This window comes from Osmerus mordax, chromosome 11, assembly GCF_038355195.1.
Source record: "Osmerus mordax isolate fOsmMor3 chromosome 11, fOsmMor3.pri, whole genome shotgun sequence".
Taxonomy (NCBI): domain Eukaryota; kingdom Metazoa; phylum Chordata; class Actinopteri; order Osmeriformes; family Osmeridae; genus Osmerus; species Osmerus mordax.
In genome coordinates this window covers 14,066,846-14,086,514 of record NC_090060.1, presented here as the reverse complement: position 1 = coordinate 14,086,514, position 19,669 = coordinate 14,066,846, and the positions used below count along the sequence as shown (strand labels likewise).

General features: G+C 42.2%; 2 protein-coding genes across 3 annotated transcripts; one reads left to right on the top strand and one right to left on the bottom strand.

Annotated features, from left to right (window-relative positions):
- Nucleotides 1-8: 8 nt before the first annotated feature.
- Nucleotides 9-4,940, top strand: si:dkey-4p15.5 (zona pellucida-like domain-containing protein 1). The gene is made up of 12 exons (XM_067246952.1): nucleotides 9-23; nucleotides 1,693-1,754; nucleotides 2,157-2,260; nucleotides 2,406-2,632; nucleotides 2,734-2,918; nucleotides 3,025-3,097; nucleotides 3,219-3,316; nucleotides 3,451-3,534; nucleotides 3,670-3,841; nucleotides 3,995-4,106; nucleotides 4,217-4,243; nucleotides 4,414-4,940. Exons 2-12 carry the CDS (start codon nucleotides 1,741-1,743, stop codon nucleotides 4,545-4,547), a joined length of 1,230 nt encoding a protein of 409 aa, XP_067103053.1. The 5' UTR covers nucleotides 9-23; nucleotides 1,693-1,740; the 3' UTR covers nucleotides 4,548-4,940.
- Nucleotides 4,941-5,321: 381 nt separating this feature from the next.
- On the bottom strand, nucleotides 5,322-19,191 carry sytl2b (synaptotagmin-like 2b). Of its 2 annotated transcripts, XM_067246948.1 has the most exons (20): nucleotides 19,136-19,191; nucleotides 17,871-18,043; nucleotides 16,182-16,336; nucleotides 15,918-16,026; nucleotides 15,077-15,143; nucleotides 13,109-13,217; nucleotides 12,055-12,894; nucleotides 10,762-11,909; nucleotides 9,057-10,671; nucleotides 8,296-8,409; nucleotides 8,126-8,176; nucleotides 7,856-7,950; nucleotides 7,655-7,771; nucleotides 7,263-7,432; nucleotides 7,048-7,150; nucleotides 6,768-6,929; nucleotides 6,484-6,562; nucleotides 6,253-6,358; nucleotides 5,933-6,138; nucleotides 5,322-5,644 (listed from the first exon to the last, which is right to left on the bottom strand). In XM_067246948.1, the coding sequence occupies exons 2-20, from the start codon at nucleotides 17,969-17,971 to the stop codon at nucleotides 5,496-5,498; spliced, it is 5,496 nt and encodes a 1,831-aa protein (XP_067103049.1). In that variant the 5' UTR covers nucleotides 17,972-18,043; nucleotides 19,136-19,191; the 3' UTR covers nucleotides 5,322-5,495. The 2 variants fall into 2 exon arrangements, with proteins under 2 accessions (XP_067103049.1, XP_067103050.1); XM_067246949.1 differs by lacking the exon at nucleotides 8,126-8,176.
- Between the last annotated feature and the right edge of the window lie 478 nt (nucleotides 19,192-19,669).

Genomic DNA, 19,669 nt, shown 5'->3' with positions numbered 1-19,669 from the left:
ACCAATCAAGTGCGAACCACTTCGTAAGTACCACAAAGGAACCAATTAAACCTTTTCACCCTACTGTCTCTATGTCTGACGATAAAAAAATGCTATAGCAGTTTCTAGATGTTTATTTTTATTATTGATTTAATTGAATTCAATACAGTAATACGACAACCATACGTAGGCCTATGCAAACACCTTGCGTGTGTTTGGTGTGTGAGAGGGGACGTCTTGATTTTTCTAGTTGCCATAAAAGAGTAGGTAACCACCAGTATTATTCTTCATACAATTGCAAATATCCATAGACACCATTGGTCCCGGGAGGTGTTCTCTCCATTGATATGGGTAAATTGCGGCTATTGTTGTACTGTGGGTGATACATTCTTTCATGGAGATCCGTCACAGCAGAAAAACAAACACACCCCTGTCAATTACGGCCCATATGGACTACATCTCAGAAGAGATAAGATGTACATTTTGTGGTGGAACAAAGACAGTTAAGGATCTGCTCAAGAGGGTGACTCATCATAGGTCAAGAGCTGTGGATTTCTTTTGTATCTGTGGAACACTGTTAGGAGTTCAAGCTTGCCAGATTGACTTGTACTGACAGTATAATTCAGTAAATGCAGACAGAAAGGTTCTAGATATAGGTGTGTGTAAGAGACAAATCATAAGTTTGATAGAATGTGAGCGATAACATTAACAATAGGACTATAAATAGTAAGGTTTGTGGATTGTATTTTTTGTTTTTTTTAAGGGGATATTTTCAACAACACAGACCTGGGATGTTTAGACAAACAAAGCCATATCCAATACTAATTTGTCACTGGATACCTTAGCAGTAACATTGCATTCTTCTTTTTAGGTTGTACTCACATTGTGCATCCTCCCAGGGACCTAGGATAGTTAAATGTCCCTTTCATGTTAGGGTACAAAAGAGTCAGGGCTTAGCCCAGAAAGGTGTGTCTTTTATTCTGTGAGAGAACCAAATCGGGGTTCTACACACGACTTAAAGCCTGAGGCCACCACAAAGCGTTTCCATTACCGAATGAGTATACTGTGTTGAAGAACAATATCTTTCTTATCGCTAAAAATGGGCAGTACAATATGTGCGTGCATTACCTAGCACATATCTTTTTGTCTATTAGGACAAAGTATACTGTTGGAAATAAATGAAAAATGAGAGACAAAGGCTTACCAAAGGTACACAGTCCTTTACACAACATACTAGCAATTTACATCTAACCTAATTTGACCCTGCACACCTCCTGTTTATTGTACGAAGATAACTTTATATGGACTTTAAATAAAAGAAAGAAATACAACAAGGAATTGTGATTGCAGTAAGTAAGAAAATGTTTATTTGTGAAAAACATCTATGTTAATGTCAGCCAGTCTTCAGCCATCCCAAGACTATCTTCAAGTAAAGGATTCAACGTCTCTTAAATATTGTTAATTTTAATACAGCCCATTCTCTGAAGTACTTTAATAAAAAAAATGTGCATGATTAAATATTAATCCTTATCTATGCCTGGAAATACATTGATACAAATAGAAAAATGGGTTAAATATGGACTTTTCTGGTCATGTAATATGAGCAAGGATCCATTTTGCAGTCCAGCCCAATATCATGATGTTTTCACTATCTCATGTTACCCTTTTGTTTGAGATATTCCTTCTCACGCCCCTCAATTCATGTTATCTCAGTATAAATAAAGGTAGCTAGAAGCAAAGGTATCGTAGCGTCAGAGAAAGATGAAGACCTACAGGTGAGTCTATACAACCAGTGGACTTGTAGTTTATTTCTATCCTGTGTAAAGGTTTTCTATGTTTTAGGTATTTTTCACAGAATTACCATCAATATTTGTGTGGGGCAAGAACATTCAAGTTTTCCATATAAATAAATTTGTTAATGGCTCTTTTTAGCAGTCCGACGATATACAACATGTCATAGTAACTTATTTGACATGAGGTAAATTCACCAGCAATAGGTCAAACCAAGTTCATCTGTTAATATATAAATATATTGATATGTTGTTAGATGTATGACCCTTAAGGCAGAGTTTTGCTGGACACTGTTAGGTCCAAGAGTAATGTTATTTTAGATTGTCTCTTCATAAAAGGCTTGGGTGAATGCCTTGGTCTCAATTGTCTGTGCTTTTTTCTTCCAGACTAAGAACAATGTGGGGTCCTGTACTTGTGTACTATCTGGGCCTAATTCTGTGGTGTGAGGCCCAGACCTTATGCAACTCACATTCGACATTCAGAGCACCATGTCAGTAAATAACGTTATATATTTTACTTCAAACATATTTAATCTATAATCACTATTAGAATTAGGTTCTGTCATATTTATTGTTTGTGTCCTTAACTATATTTGTTGTTTGTTTTTCATTTCTCTGTACTTTCATTATCCACAGTAAACTCTGACATAAAGGTGACATGTGGCACGGATTATATGGAGATGAGCATCTTTCTTTGCCCTGTGTACTTTGGTGGATATAATTCCTCTCTGATGGCCCTTAATGCAATGTTCTACAACTCGGAGTGTCGTGGCATTCCAGACTGGACTGCTGACCCACCAATCCTGAAATTTAATCTCTCGATCACTGCAAATGCTATGACAGTTTGCAAGAACAATTTTAAGGTATTTATTTACAGAGATAAAAGGAAAACTGACTGATATATTATTGAATAGCATCAAACCTATGAAAATAAACTTTTATTTTCATTTTTATCCTTGAACAGGTGACTAGTGAAGTTGGGACTGGGGTCTTCGCCGACTTCTCCAGTGTCCAGTATGTCAATATATCTGGTATAATCAACTCCCTAGATCCCAGTGCTGGTACCATCACCTACCGTCAGCAGATCATGTACTTGTTCTCCTGTCGGTACCCTCTCCAGTACTTGGTCAACAACACTGAAGTGGCTGTGTGAGTAGGCTAATCACAAACATTTATGACTATCTCCCAACTACTTTTAGCTGTACAAACTATTCCTACTATGATGTGAACTCTAATTGGCTTCATTTCATCACAGATCTGGCGTGAGTCTTGCAGTTAGAGACAATAACGGCAGCTTTATTAGCACACTGAGTATGCAGCTATACAGTGTAAGTATACATCACATTTCCTGCATGTAGGATACTGTATGGTGGACATAGGGAATACAAAACACATAGGAGTTCAGACATGTACATTGGTTGCTAATAGTTTCTTTCTTCTGTGGAACAGAATACAAACTTTACTCAGGCACTCATTGTCCCTGAGAGTGGGATCAATTTGAAGACCAGGATATTTGTGGGGGTGAAAGCTACAAATCTAACTGAAAGGTATGGTTGATGCCACTACATGTACAGTAAGACGTACACCACTGTTGGACAACTCAAACTTGTAATTGAGAGTCAAACATATGAATCGACAGCCTAATTGGCGTGATATAGTATCCCTTTGTCAAATTGTATAGGTTCAATGTGATGCTGGACCGATGCTATGCCACAACAAGTCCTATTCCCACAACAAACAGCACCTATTATGATCTCTTTGTCGGGTGAGTCATTCATTGTGTCATACTATACACCTTTTGTGTAGTTTCGGAAATGTTAAACTCTGATGATTCCTACTCAAGCTCGGTGTCTGGCCTCTCTAAATTAGCATGTGACGTGTTCCTCATGTTTCTTCTAAGGTGTAACCGTGATGGACAGACAAAGGTTGAAGTAAATGGAGTGTCTCAAAAAGCATACTTCTCCTTTGAGGCCTTCCGTTTTGTGCAGCACAAGAACATGACTGTCTCCACCTTCTACCTCCACTGTGTAACCCGCCTCTGCGAGGTGTCAACCTGCAATGCCTTACTTCCTGTAAGTATAGTTATACCACGCCATCCACTTAACCAGTCTAATAAACCCAAACTGTAGCATACTAAACATAGAGAATGGTTTATTTCTGAGGCCACCATATTACATTTCATTTATGTGAATAAACTGAAGTGTTCCTAACAATCAACCACACAGAACTGCTCTGCCGGAGCCAGGAGAAGGAGGGAGACTCAAGGCAGCCAGGGTGGGTCGGCTGACAGTGTTGCCACTGTGACCGCCGGCCCCATCTTGACCAGAGTGGACAACGGTATAGTGATACTGTGGTCTGTTGGACCTTCATGATGGATCTATAAGAGAGAGTTTTGAGTTGATCTCAGTCTCAGAGGAATAAAATTTTCTGGTTTCCTTTCCCTACAGGAAGTCCAGAGGGTGCTGCTGCTTACTGTAAGGCTTTTTACCCCATGTGATTCATAAAATTGTGATCTTTGTGTTAGATAACATTTCCTCAAATACGTGAATACGGTCATATCTAACACATTTTTTGTTGGTCTGTGTGCTTCTCCTGAGTGTGTCTGCTGATATTTGTATGGTTCTCTTTTACTTGACTCTTTCAGCTGCCTCCACCCAGTCTGAAGGCAGCTCCATGGTCGCTGTGGCGGTCATCATAGCAGTGCTTGTTGTCATTTGCGTGGCCATGGCTGTGTTCATTGGCTTGGCCAAGAGGAGGAAATGGATAAACATTCACTGACCAGGGGCAGGACCTCTAGTCAGCAGCAGCCAGTGGGAGATCACTGGAGTGCTTAGGACGTCTGTTGTGAAAATGTAGAGGAAGCTCATAAGCAGAATGAGTAGAGAAAAGCTATTAAGACCATATGAACACCACGTGGAGAGTGGTGGGATGGAAGGAGGGGATATTACGCTAAACTTCATACACTTACATTTTTACATGCAGTATACGCTATAGAGATGTGCCAAAGCAGCAGTGCTTAATGCATGCACATATTCATCATATTCATATATATAGTTCAACATAATAGAATAAGGAGTGTGCCCATTATATATGATTATCGCTCCATGGTAGCATTGCTTTTTCTACATAATCATTTGCAGTTACAGATTATTAAAGTATTTTATGAATTAATTTGTTGCCTTTCCTTTGTTGTGTTTCATACTACAGATACTTTTGAATGTAGAATGGTGAAGTTGTTGTAGGTGTTTCTAAATATTATATAAAGTGGTCTTTCACCAACACAAACCAAAAAATTAGAGCGCGCTCATTGCTATATCTTATCTCTCCACTAGATGGTGTCTTTGATTCACTGCTTCCGTTCCAAAACTCCTCAATCACATCTGAAGTAGTCCAGCCCTGTGGGGTCCCTACCGGATGTTATGCAAAATGAGACACATACATCTGGTTGTTTAGAATTGAAAAATATTTTATTCCGTTTGTGGTTAATTCAGTTTAAGGCGTGCATTTAATTTATAAGAAATTCTGTAAAGAAAATCAAATGTATTGCATCAATTAAAGGAAAAAATTTGATTCAAGTGGAATGTTATAAATGAGTGAATGAATAAATGAATGTCATGATAAGTGCTTAATATCTAAATGTTTGCATATTACATGTGGTAGGTATTATATCAGCTAACATTATAAACACAGAACCTGTGGTGGCTGTTAGACCATCTTGCACATTGATCATTTTAGGGCAGTTTTTGCTGTTGTAAGCATCCTCAGGGCTAGCACGCCTTCCACCCATTCATTAGGAGACTCCATCATCCTCTCCCACAAAGCCACCTCACTGGGAGTAGAGTCCATCCAGTCTACCACAGCCCCATAACTTCTGCCTGCAGGGGGAGAAAAGCCAAGAAGAGATACTCTTGTCAAAGCACGGGCTGTTTATATTTTACATTTAGCAGACGCTCTTATCCAGAGTGACTTATAGTCAGTACAGGGACATTCCCCCCGAGGCAAGTAGGGTGAAGTGCCTTGCCCAAGGACACAATGTCATTTTGCACGGCCAGGAATCAAACCGGCAACCTTCTGATTAATAGCCCGATTCCCTAACCGCTCAGCCATCTGACCCCAATGTTTACATTACAGAGTCCAGTAGCCCAAACCCATATCCCCAGTACCTGTGCCGGGCCCTAGCCTCAGGCCTCCAAGGAGGTTGCTGGCCAGCCTGTCTCTGTCCCAGACCGTCAGCTCCACGCAGGCCTCTTTCAGGTCCTCCTGCCTGAAGCCGTCGTACACCATGGTGTGGTTGAACACCGGCTCCACCGTCCTCCTGAGGACGCGGGTCTTCTGACGGCTTTTTCTGCTCGTGTCTGGCAGCACGAAACTAACAAAAGAGACCGTTTATATTACACCACACCTTTAACAGGACACTGGGCCCCTTCTGAATGTCATCCAGTAATACCTACACATCACATGTTGAGGTTATTAGAGTATGTACCATTTTACATAGGGGTCAATGGAGGCTCCCCTGATGAGAGGAAGGTTCTTGCAGTCTTTTACCCAAATATGAACTTCACCTGTTATGGGGCCCTCTTTGGCTACGCCTAGGAGGAAGAAAAGCATACCAGCAACTCAACACACCTGTGGCAATTACCCTTTGTTCCTATAAAACATTCAACCCAATGTGAATATACCATGAGAAATCTGATTATATTGTGGTAGCTCTTACTGTGGGCAATCTGGGGCAAAAAGCGAATGGCCAGTCTCATTTCTCCTCTGTCATCTGACTGCTTTAGACAGGTGGTGGGCTGAAAAGAGACACAAAATCATCACAGTCCAAAATCTATAGCTCTGAAGTCCCCTGAGATACGTTTCAACTTATATGACATCACTTGTGTAAGCTCACACAACTCTGACTACTGTGCTTATGTAAGTTTGTGGCTGGATTTCAAAAGGACACTGGACTAGCAATCCTTGTGTTCAGACACAAACAAAGTAGGTGTTTTGTCTTACCCTGGCTTTCAGGGCTAAGTAGTTCATCTGGGTGTGGTCAAAGTCCCATTTGGACAAGTCCACATCCACCTCACCCAGGAAACTGTTTCTCCCAAATGTGTCATGGTGCCAGACAGAGAGAATGAGCGTCTGGGTTCTCAGATTCTCCAAACGAACTCGATACTGATTAAGAGGAAAAGACGGAAAGAAAAGAACAGTGTGTATCATCATTCATTGAGCCTTACAGTGGCAATTATCTGTCTCACTTTTCTAATGTTATTATGTATAACGGTTGTCTTACTCTCAGAATCTCATTAAAAGTCGGATTCTGTGTCTTCTTTTTCACAGATGTTTTCCTCTTCCCTAAATTGGCTTTGTCAGGCACCAAGTAACTTTTAACATACCTGTAAAGAGACACAAACTCAGTTTGATATTTCTTCAGTGTACTTTTCTATAAATTCACAAACATACAGTAAAACCTAACAACAAAATGAGCACGCCCGGTTCAGTACTCACGGGTCCGAGCGGCCTCTCTTTGGATCCACAGCGGCCAGGTCTTGACACTGAGCCACAAAGATGTGGAACTCCCTGAGCTTCTGCACATAGTTGATGGAAAACTGGATGTTTCCCTGGACCTCCACATTCTCAAAGTCCCCACTGTACATGGTCATTACACTGCCACTCATCTAGCACGACGGCAAAGTCACCACACACACACACATACACGCACACACATACACACACACACACACATCTTAACATTTAGTGGTTAAAAGGACCAAAATATTATCAGGATGGGCATTTAAATTATAGTGAGTTCTTGTGGGCAAATCGCTGTGTGATTAGAGTGTTAAGGTGTCAGCAGTGACTGTGTTAGTGACATCATGCCTGGTTTTGTGTGAACATACAGAGGACACAGATGCCATGCCAGAGGAGGTGCTGAGGTTAGTCATAGATCTGCCCGTCATCTGCCTGCTTCCATGGTAACTATTCTCAGAGGTGGAGTCAGTGTCTCTCCCATCGTTCTAGAACACAGACAGAGGACGTAGAATGTCCGCGGTGCAAATATATCGCGTATTCATAGGGGGCAGAACTGGAGCGGTGGTTACCTCCTTCTGAAGGAATGAGGGAACAGATTTGCTTAATTTCTTCAGATGTTCAGGATCAGAGAAGGTGGAAGAGGAGGGTGAGGCGAAGGATGAAGCTGAGGAAGGACAGAAGAGAAGCGTTTATAGAGACTGACCCATAGGTCAGACTGTCAATACATACAATTCATCAATACTTACAAAGTCTGTATTTACATGACATAATGTGCATTGCCTCATTGAGGCCCAAAATGAGATGCTGTTTATAGAGAAAATAATTAAACAAAAGTCAACCATCACTTCCACGCCTCGGGTCAGCAAAAGGGCCTTGTCTTCTTTCCTGCCCTTTGGAGTTATTAAATAACAAGGTGTATTTTAACATCTAAATTAAGCATCTAGACAGATCTTAACATTTATCAGCATTGGGAAATGCAATTAAGGAGAGAAGTAAAATCCATACTTACGTTGTGGCAAGGACGCTGTGATGTCCTCTAGACTTTTAGCAAGGTTCTTTGGACGTGCCTCTGCTCGCCTCAACGCCCTCTTCACTGGGTTCTGGTCTTCCTCACCATTCTCTCCTGTTAATGTATACATGTTTCTCCTGTATATGTACAACTACCCCATGAACTCTTCACATATGGTATCATTGGTATATCACAACTAAATAATGTAAGTGCCATTCCTGGGCTTCACTACAGTCATAATAATAACAACATACCACAACAGTAACAGCAATGACAAAACGAAAGAAAAAGAAAGAAAGACACAACAGTACAAATAGTGACACAGTGCAGTGAAAGGTCACCATAATCACTCTGTCAATTATTACTTTCTTCCTTCCATATTCACAAGAAAATGTCTTGTGTAATATATCCTATATTCAAGATGAAGTATCAGAGGATTGTGTATGAGGTAAGTGTACAGTGATAAGGCATGTTGAATTGAGGCCACTTTCATCCTGGCCAGGCGGATCAGTCTGGAGCCAGAGCACCACGTGATGTCGTTAGAATCAGAAGGCCAAACTGTCCAACCCACAACTTAAACAGAGGCAGCTGATTCCTAGCACAGACACTGTTTACAGAGACATTATTCAGCCCACTGAGATAACCAGTACACTGTTTCCAAGATACAGGAACCAACCCTGCAATGTACACTACATAAAAACAGAGGAGACTTAAAGAAAGGGAACACATAGAAAAGACATAGAAATAAGGCTGTTGCTCACGTTTAGAACTGCTTCTTGAGTTGGACCATGATTCGGATGTGCTGCTCAAAGATGACTCTCGGCCAGTGTCTGTGCTGCCTTGGTTTGACCACGGGGGGCGCTGTGCAGTTTTACTGCCTCTCCTTCCATAGCTCTCCTCTGAGCCAGTAGGGGTGCTGGACTGGACCGGCCCACTCAGGTCCAGGTCAACTCCGGCCCTGCTGTCAAAGTCCTTCAGTGCTGGGACCATAGAAGAGTGGGCGCTGCTCTTCTCTGAGATGCCCAGGTAGTGGCGATAGTCTCGGGGAACGAAAGATCTAGCACGCAGAGCCAGAGATTCAGACTCCTCAGAGGAACGTGAAGACCTCCTGGGACCTGCCTCTTTATCTGCACTCTGTCTCCTAGCTTGCGTTGTCTTCCCCTGTACAGGGCTGACCTCTCTTGTCTTTCTAACCTGTCCTGGATAAGGTTTGTCTAGCTTGTCTTGCTGATCATCCACGTCCAGGGAGAACATACTCCTCGCACGCCGCATCGTGGACCGTCCACTTGAGTTTCCAAAACTGTCTTTCCTTGTCTTTGGAGAATGAGACTCTTTTGCCAGGGTGCCTTGTGGTCTAGGGGGCTTTTCTTCTCTGGAAGACTTCTGATCTGAGCCCCTTCTGCCCTGCTGTGGCCAAGGGCATTTTTGCTGCTCTGAAAATAGTGTGATGGGACTCGACAGGTTAGATTGACTGTCAATCAAAGCTCCTGTACCCAACCCAATCTGTCTGTCAGTGGGTGACCTTAACTGATGCTCTCGCTCTTTATTTCCCCTGGCTAGAGATGGAGGTGGAGATGGAGATGATTTTGAGTGCCAGCTTTCATCTACAGGTGGTCTGGCACTGACCTTCTCTGTGTGAGTAGGGCTGGTTGTGCTATAGAATTCAGGATCAACACATTGTTTTAACTCCAGCATTGGATGCAGAGAATCAGCTGTCTCGTTCTTTTTCAGGCTTCTGGGCTTATCAAAAGCACTTGGTCCTTTGCGATTCGAGATGGCCTCACCCCAGAAATCTCGAAGATTCTTAAACTGTGAACGATTCCCTCCAAGGCTTGGGGATAATTTGTCTAGTCTCTGATTCATTGTGAGAACGGTAAAATTAATTCTGTCAGACGAGAGGACAGAATCTCCTTCATTGTCACTCTCTGATCCATTCCCAATTGACAGCAGATCATATTCAGATTTGGTGAATCTTTTATTCAGCTTTGACGGAGCTTTATATAGCCTGACATCCCCTAGCTCTTTAGATTTACCAATCACTGGCCTCGTTTTTTCTTTCTCCCAGAATGACTTGAGCTGTCTTACTTTCTCTGCTGTACTCTCGTTTCGAGGAGGAGGTTGCTTTGGGGTGTGTAGGATGTTACCTCGGTCAGTAAAGGTGAGATCATCTTGTTTTCTAGGGGACTGGACATCTCTTTCTTCCTTCTCCTTTTCCTTGAAGTTTCCACCAGCACTGCTCTTTGTTTTAGTTTGGGGGCTGACCTGCTCTCTCCCTATTCCACCAGAATGATACTCCATGTGTGAGCTATGTGTGGGCTGATCACCTTCTGGGATGTCTCTGACCTGGAGGGTTTCAGGCTGAGGGCTGGACAGAACCTGAGCCGCTGGCGACAGATTCCCAGGCTGAGGGCTGGACAGAACCTGAGCCGCTGGCGACAGATTCCCAGGCTGAGGGCTGGACAGAACCTGAGCCGCTGGCGACAGATTCCCAGGCTGAGGGCTGGCTCTGGACGGTGGGAGTGGGTCTGCCTGAAGCTCTGGTGGGGGCCTGGCCTGGAGCTCAGGCTGAAAGCTGAGTCTATTCAGAGAGAGGATTTCTGTTTCAGAACCTCTTCTGTCCCAGACCAGTGGATTTGTTGGTGATGTCAAATGGCGGTCCTCTCTGTTTTGAGCTCCAGCACTTGGGTGGTAATCTCTAGGAGATGGTGACATTTGTATCCCTACTGTAGGGGGGGAAACTTTGTGTTTCATATCCTGGGTTGTCTTTTGGATTTCTTTTCCGCTCCTGAGATGTGGGGCATTCTCTTCGGGGGGCACCACAACCTTATCTAACACGGCCTTCTCTTCTTTGTCATTCTTCTTCTCCGTCTCCTGGTTCCCAGGTCTTGGTCTTATTTCAACTCCTGTGTTGGATCTACTGATGAGAATCTTTGGCCCAACGTTGCCCTTCTCCCAGAAGGACTTGAGGTTGGATATGTTTGCAGATTGGTTCTCATCTTGAACTTCCTCCTTCACTTGTGTTACCTGTGGTTTGACCTGTTGTGTGACCTTCCCCAATTCTTCTTCTTCTTTCTCTGACATGTCCTTTCTCTCTCTCCTACCTGCTGTCTCAGTCTCGGATATTCTCCTCTTGAACTGGTATGTTCTGTTCATGTTGACAGGAGAGTGGACCTCAGTGGGTTTAGACTTCAGTCCATCCTCTGAAGTCTTATCAGGTCTTGAATACACACTTTGACCCATAAACGGTTCATGTATGCCAGTGTACTCCTGCTGGTGGTCTCTCATCATCCTGGGAGATGTTTTCTCTCTGAGTTGATATTTGGTCTCACTGATGTTCTCACTATAATTTCTGACCGGCTCTATCAAGTCTTCCATGGTCATGTTTTCCTCCCGGTCAATGCTGAGAACTTCTGGCTGACCACTTTCTGTCTCTAGCCAATCATTGCTGTCCGTGCTGCGGCTGAACCAGTCCAAAACCTTGGCGATGGCTTTGCCCTCCTCCCCGGTGGTCTTGGGGCTACGTGGAGCCGACTTGAAGGCAGTTTTACAACTGGGCTTCTTAGGGGATTGTTTCTTCGGTTTATCATCTGAGACATGGAGATCATATGGTTGATCTGAAATAGTGAGTCAATTTAAGCGTTAGAAAGAAACACATACTGTAAGTAGTAGGCTTCATGCGCATATATTCACACAACACCACAACATCCAGAATTTCAAGCATTTAAACCACATTCTGTAAGAAATAGTCTCTAGACTTACTGAGGTCCACGTGTGTTCCTGCATTGCGAGCGTGTGTCTCCTCCTCCACCAGTGTCTTCTCAGCCTCAACAGCAGCAGGTTTATAGGTCGAGTTCTGCTGGCCAGACGGCTGAGGAATGGGAATGGGGGCTGGCTTTGTGACGTCGGAGAGCAATGAGGATTGGTGCTCTGATAAAACAGATGTCTCCATGCCGCTGAGGTGGCCCACAACATACTCTCTCTGGGTAAGGCCATCTCTGCGGTCAGTCATCTGACCTCTTGAGATGAATCTCTCAGTGTTTCTATCACTATCAGGAAGCAAGGCTGGTTGGAGGTTTGTGGGGGTTTGTGGGCCAGTCAGGGAAAGTAACACGTTTTCACTTCTAAAGGCAGGAGATGGGGACCTTCCTTGGGACATTCTGAAGGAGTCACCTTGGGAAGTCTCCACCACCCTCTGATAGGTGTTTGACTGAGGCTTCGCTGCTCGCTCCAGGCTGGGTTCTACAGAGACCAGAGCCGCATCTGTCAGTTGCTTGTAGGATACCAGAACTAGAGAGTTCCCTGCGTGGCTGGAGGGATTGTTTTGTGACTCTGAGATGGATGGTATGGTTCCTCCTCCCAGACTGGAGCTGCAAGTGGAGCCATGCTGGAGACTTCCCTGGGAGGTCATGACCCCTGACCCTCTTTGAGGAGCAGGACCGGAGAGGGAGATGTCACTGTCTGAGAGAGCGCTGGGACGTCTAGACAGAAATGTTCTCTTCTTGGGGACAGGTCTGAAGCCCACAGAGGAGCCCTCGGAGGTGACAGAGCCTGTGGAGGTCTGGCTGGACAGGCAGGACGTCTTCAGTGGAGAAACAGGTGCTGAGAAAAAAACAAAATAAGCAACATGAGAAGGTGAGCTTTATCTTTCCAGATAAGCCAGTATAAATGCCACAGGCACGGCTATCATAGTACATTCACGTAGGTGTGTCTTAATACTGTCGTGTAGTGTAATACTGTAATACAACACATTTGGAAAGATCCGCTAACTATTCTCAGCACAAGCTTTTCCATGTAAAATTGATTCCCATCTGACCTGCTTCCGTTGGTTTCACGGGTTCTTGGTTTCCATTGGCCAACTGTATTTCTGTCTTTTCAGACAACTCAAGAACAATAGAGGCTTGATTGAATGGGTTGTGCCTTGGCTTAATGAAGAACAAAAAATATTATTAAGTTTTGACAATTCACGACACTTTAAAAGGCTCTCAACAACATTGTGATATGATTGACAAACTAAAGTGTAAAAAAAAACTTATAAAAAGTAGGTTTATTGGGTGTGCTTTGCCTTCGGCAAGGGCACAAACTTTGTTCTCTCACATATATATTATTATTGGGTGTGCTTTGCCTTCGGCAAGGGCACAAACTTTGTTCTCTCACATATATATTATTATTATTCTTTTTATTATTCTTTTTGCCCCCCTAAAACTCAGTCAATATTTGGCCTACATAGACAACCTAGGTGTCAAAAGTTTCGTCTTGGTAGCGATTGAGTTGCTTCTATTGGGATTTACGTTCCGTTGCATGGTTTAAGTGGAAATTAAGTTTTTGTGGCGAAAAGTGAAGCTAACGGTGGCTAACTTGCTAGCCACAGTCAATGACGCTACTTACGTCACTAACGTCACGAAAACTCGCGTGACTACCTCTAGCAGAACATTAGTTTAGCAGCTCGTTAACTTCTGGGAGATAGCTAAGCTAACTGCTTTACTGCAAGGCAGCTGCAGAAACGCCACAAGCAAAGACGCCAGGGTGATAACTATTTACTAATTTTACTTTGTGATATGACACACAATTGTGACGTGTAATGTACAATATAAGCTGATTTTATTAAGTAAGTACATCTACTTTCGGAAACAGTAGTCTACTATTTCACTGAAGCATTAGCATCATGACATTAGCCTCTGTTGCCCGGGCAACACATACTACAGTGGTCTATGATGCATCTGTTTTCAATCGTTAAAATAAACATTCCTCACAAATACATTTTCGTTGTAGGATTTATTATGACATTACATTACAAGTAAACGATTTGTGGGTGAAATTATCATTACCTGTGGTTTCAAACCAGTGTTGCTCACTGAAACGCTGTAGCCTACGCGAGACACTACAAAAACATCTACACAGCTGTAGGAAGTCAAACGGCGACAGAACATGTTCGGCACTCCCCTTACTTAAATCAAAAATCTATCTAACTACTAACCTTAACTTCATTGCCACAGCCTATACTTTGTCAATCTGTTCATGAAAATTATTAATTTCAGCCTAAACCGTACAACGGAACGTTAAATCCAATTCAACCAACGCAATCGCTACTGTACCAAGACGAACACAGCAGTAGTCTAGTACAGTACTGTACCTTACCTGGGCAGCTTCTCCACACAGGGCTATATCGCACTTGGCGTTGTTACTGACAATGATCGCTACCAGTGAGCTTTTTATGAAAGCGATTTTCCACTAAATAAATGTCAAGCTTATTTACGTTTTTGGGGGCATATTTTCAGTTAGCAGATGGTACTGTTTGAATCGCGATTCCATCTTATACTGCCGGTAACGTCGTAGAATAATCTTCAAAGGGGGTTCTTTATTCATGAATGAATGCAATATGAGTAGGCTAAATTCCTTAAAATATCACGAGAAGGGAAAAACTTAAAAGGACGTTTAAGTCATAGAGATTAGGTCAATTTTTACACCGGTCTGACAAATTTATTCGTTTTGATTCAACGATGAGGCTGCCTCTTGCAGGTGAAATAAGACATCTATTTTATTCTACACTTCAATCGTATTTTCAGTTGTAAATGAGCAGCAAAAAAAAAATGCTTTTAAATCTATGTAATCTTTATAAATAATAAGTATGCATTTTTATATAAAGTATACAGAAATATCAGTTGTAAAAATGTCATTCAAAAACGGACCCCTGTGCAACCGACGCAAGCAAGCACACCCTACAATTTCCCCAGAAATTGTACCCTCTCTAGTTTGCTTTGTTTTCTTAGTTTTAGTTTCGTACCATTCCTGGGGAGCGTACGTTTACATCAATTCTCGCTCTCTCTGTGTCAGCAACACTGGAACTCTCCCTGCAAAACAGACAAATCCATCAGTACTCAAATTAATGTGGGTTATTATAACTATGGGATCCTGAACAGGTGATCAAAGCAAACAGGTCGTGTTGACCCTTGTTTTAAGGACTCCATTTAAGGCAAGGCCCGAGTACAGTGTATTTGCACGTCCACTTGAAATTCCTGATTACCTCCTGTAAATGGTTGGTCAACATTTGGTTCTGCATAACTGGGACCTGTTCAATTGAGATTAATGCTCATTTCAAAGGAAGCAGGGAAGTGCCTGAGCTGACTGGCATGGGCGCTGGACTAGAACAAAAACCCATGATTCCTGCATGCCTGACTCCTGCTGCCTTCCAGACACCTGATCTGAGACATTATAAGTAAAAGAAAGGACGATTACCTGTATGTCTCTTTGGAAGAAAGCGGCTGCTGAATGTAAATGTAATGCAAATGTGCAATCTTCAAGCACTGTTACTTGAATGTCAGACTTCTTAAAACTGTCATATCAAAATAGTTCCTAATAGAATTACTCCTAAGCTACAAGAGGCCACATCCTGGATTTGAGCAGGTACAGAACGGAACAGATGGATTCCATGTGAGCAACGCCTATGTTGATTTAAGTAGTAACGAGACACCAACTCCTAAAACTCACACATATGCACAAACACACGTTCTTCACCCAGGACGAACAGTAGTTTACAGAGCAGTGACTAGTGCTAGAGGAGAAGAGGGAAGTATGAATTAGGAATCAAATGTGTGGGTATGTGAAGGAGGCGTGTGGTAGATCACCTGGTCTGCTGAGGCTGTATTGGGGTCTCCAGGAGTCTGGCAGGTTTGGGTGGAGCGACTATGTCTGAGCCTCTTCCACTCACAGCTCTGGACCGGGACAGAGAACCCTCTGAAGAAAATGCAGGGAATAAATACTATCAGCCAACAGAAACACATATCTCAGATATTAACATACAGTCCCTCTGCAGTAACATGCCAGTGTTTGAGTGTGGATCCCATGTGACAGCAATACGTTGTTTATTGACAGGAGACAAGACAGCCTACCTAAGGTGTCTGCTCTCTTCTGCTTCATGGAAGCCAGAATGATCTCAGAGCCATGGATCTTGTCGTTGTGTCGTTGAGACTTAGCCTCATAAAACCACTCTCCTGTCAGGTACTTCAGCTTGCTCTGCATGGGGGAAACTTTCTTTTGCAGTGTTCTGGTTGGACAAAACCCCAGGTGGTCACAGGTCAGAATATACAGCAGGTAAATCCAATAATTGCATTTATTGATGACAGTGTGTGTGACACTACCCTTTCATGCTGAATGTGTGCACAGTCATGTTAATTTTCCACCATGTAAGTTACCGGTAACAATCAAATGCAATAGACATGGAAGCACAATGAGACGCTTGTAAACAAATAGCTTACATTCCTCAGAGGACAAAACACGGTTATTCAATAGTATCAAATGAGAGGAAGCACGGGGCTTTCCTTTGTGGCTGAATATGTGCCAGAAGCCCACAATAAACATGTGGGTTTTTTTTCAAAGGGAGTTAAATCAAGACTGTGACACCATTTATTGTCATAGTTTGCTCTGTAACTCTATACTGTATAATATATAACTCCCCTATATCATCACATTGAGTGAACGAATGTAATGGGTTAAGGTGACACATAGGATGTGTAATGATAAACTGAACACCTCTTAGGCTCTGATGAACTAGATGTGTTTACTTTAGCAGTTTGTTAAGACATATAGTACAGTTGACTTTTCCTATCGTCAAACCATCCTACCAGTAGGAGAATAACACTGGCTACAAGACTTGGAAAAGCAATAATATTGTTTGGGAATGCTTTTGGGGGAAAAAGCTAAAAGAGTAATTCAATGAAAATCATATATTTTTCTGTTTTATTTTATGACATCTTTTCTCCTGAAAGGAAACTACACAGGTCATGTGAGAAGGGGCAGCAAATTATTACACACGACTGGCTTTAATCCTTTTACACCAGGGCGACTAAGGCCTGAGCACAAACAAGTCAACCATACAGAGACAGGCTGCAGAATGACTACTCCTGTAAAAAGACATAGCTGGCCAATTACATTACAAAATATCTGTGAATGGGTCATTGTTTCTCCCCTTTTGTTTTCAACTGTGGGCCTCATGGTAAAAAACACAGAATACCACATAGAGACAAAGTACCTGTAAAAACCATGATGGACATCTATTGCAATGTATGAACACGCAACAAACTTGACGTAACTTGACAGTATTTTCTCAGCTGAACACGTAGGCACCTCTTTGTTTCTCCACCTCTAAACGATTTCTATTCCTGGACATCAGACCAGCATATTCCTCTATCATGTGGTTCTCTGCAGTTGAACTGGGAGCCATAATCTCATTAGTTATCTCACACTGAAGTCTCTCAGTGGCACATACTCTGTAAGTATCCGGCCAGGTTGTGATTTTATTAAGGCCAAACAAGCATCACCTTCAGCAGCTTGTTTACTCTCCCATAAAGGTCTCAGCTCATAGAACCGGAGGAAAGACGCATTCACAACAATTGAATATATAATAGTTTCCTTAAAAACGTGCTTGAATGATCGTGTGATCATTCAGCTAGATGGGAGCAGTTCTTACACACTTCCTTGTGAAGGTGTTTTGGTTCTCATAAAGAGAGTCTGGGGCATCTGAAATGAAGGTTTCATTGAGAAGGGCTTCCGTTCATAAGTTCAATCTCCAGTGAGCTCACCTGATTCTGTCCTCCTCAGCCTTTTTGAGGTCTTCATCCCTCTTCAGCACTGTCAGAATGGCCTCCTGCTCCTCGTCTGTGAGGTGGCTTAGGTCTATCATGATCTCTCTCTCTTTAGTGTATCTCTCTTCTTCTACTTCTATCTCTCTCCTCAGGACAGGTGTTTTGAGAGGCTAAGGAGATGGAAATAAAATACAGAAAGTCAGTTAGTTGTGTTGTGTCTGCCTTTCCACTCAGTGACCCTGAGACATTAGCCTGATAGCTGGGGCATATCTATTTGTATATTTGTGTGTGATCCAGCATGTCATAATTACCTCTTCTTATCATTTGTTCACAACCTTCGCTAGTCTAGCACATATTGGCTTTAAGATTGGATCAAGTGCAGACTTTTCAGAAAACTCAGAAGCATGAAACAGACCAAAAGTTAAATTAAATTAGTCTAAATTTATCAGGTGTCTATATGTTTGTAAGAAACACATGATCTTCCAGTATCTATTGAAGTGCCACCTTCTGTAAACCTTGACAACCACAGCAGGTACAGCCTCCTGTTGATTCATACAATTCATACAACCACCTGTTGACCTTGAGTCAATTCAAACACAAGTTATGACCAACTACTGTGCATGCAAATACATGTAGCCATAGTTCATTCTTAACTAAAAATGTGTGTTTTGGTTTAATAGAAGGGCACAGGCAAATTGTACAAAGGAATATTTTGCCGTTAACTAAGTTTATGTGATTGGATAATTGTATTGACTACTCACGTTGCCTGACACACCATTGCCCTTACTTATTTGTACATTTATTATAAATATATATATATTGTTTCAGAGCTTCAACAATTGAAGCCATCCTTACAGAAACGAGTAAAAGTGTGAATTGTATCACTAAATCTAATCCCTGAAATATCCCCAGGTAGCCGAACTTCGTGTGATGCAAAATTATTTCAATTTAGGAAAGTACAGTAACATACAGTAGTATAGGCTAGTTGATATGTTGAATAACCTAAAAACTTAATGTGGACATAAGATAATTTACCTTTATAAACTTGAAAACAAATCTGCGCCTAAAATGGATAGTCTGCTTTGTCAGCTTCCTTGCTTTGGGACATTGTCTCCTATGAAACACTTCTCTAGTTTCCAACATGACACGTCTATCAGAAAATCCCTGTCCTTATAAAAACCACACAATTTCTCTTTGTGTATTATTGTAATATGAGCATTTCGGTTTCAGCGAAGTATGAATAAGAATTAAAAAGATTTTACCTTGATCAGAGGCTGTCTGAAGAGAGCCTTTAGACATCACCCGCTTACGTTTGTCGAAGGAGGCGATGTCAGAGAGATCGGCCACAGAGCATAAAGACAGCGTCTAATGCCTGTTTACAATCAGTTTAAGTTTATCAACCAGGATGTTGGGGCCAACTTCATGCGGTGTCTTAACCTTCAAAAGTAATTGGAAATCTATTATGTTTTTTATTCCTTTATGCCAATTAAGCTGGATATTCAAATTGTGTTAATTGACCAGAAGACTTGACAGCTTTATGTAAACATTAATACATGTAGCTACTATCCTAGTGTAATTGTACACATCAAGACTTGGTTTTCTCACTGCAATAATCGAGTACCGAATAAAGAATAGTACTTAAATAACATTGTTATTTCTTTTCCAGTAGTATATCAAGTAGTATGCATATACTGGGAGTCAGATGGCTGAGCGGTGAGGGAGTCGGGCTATTAATCTGAAGGTTGCCAGTTCGATTCCCGGCCGTGTCAATTGACGTTGTGTCCTTGGGCAAGGCA

Excerpts from the sequence above, each read along its gene's own strand:
- si:dkey-4p15.5 (XM_067246952.1), top strand. Across the intron at positions 2,919-3,024 it reads AACAACACTGAAGTGGCTGT|ATCTGGCGTGAGTCTTGCAG; the intron begins GTGAGTAGGCTA and ends ATTTCATCACAG. Across the intron at positions 3,535-3,669 it reads TATTATGATCTCTTTGTCGG|GTGTAACCGTGATGGACAGA; the intron begins GTGAGTCATTCA and ends GTTTCTTCTAAG.
- sytl2b (XM_067246948.1), bottom strand. The coding sequence starts at position 17,971 with ATGATAGACCTAAGCCACCTCACAGACGAGGAGCAGGAGGCCATTCTG. Across the intron at positions 8,177-8,295 it reads CACAGCGTCCTTGCCACAAC|GGCAGGAAAGAAGACAAGGC; the intron begins GTAAGTATGGAT and ends ATAACTCCAAAG. Across the intron at positions 7,772-7,855 it reads CCTCATTCCTTCAGAAGGAG|AACGATGGGAGAGACACTGA; the intron begins GTAACCACCGCT and ends TCTGTGTTCTAG.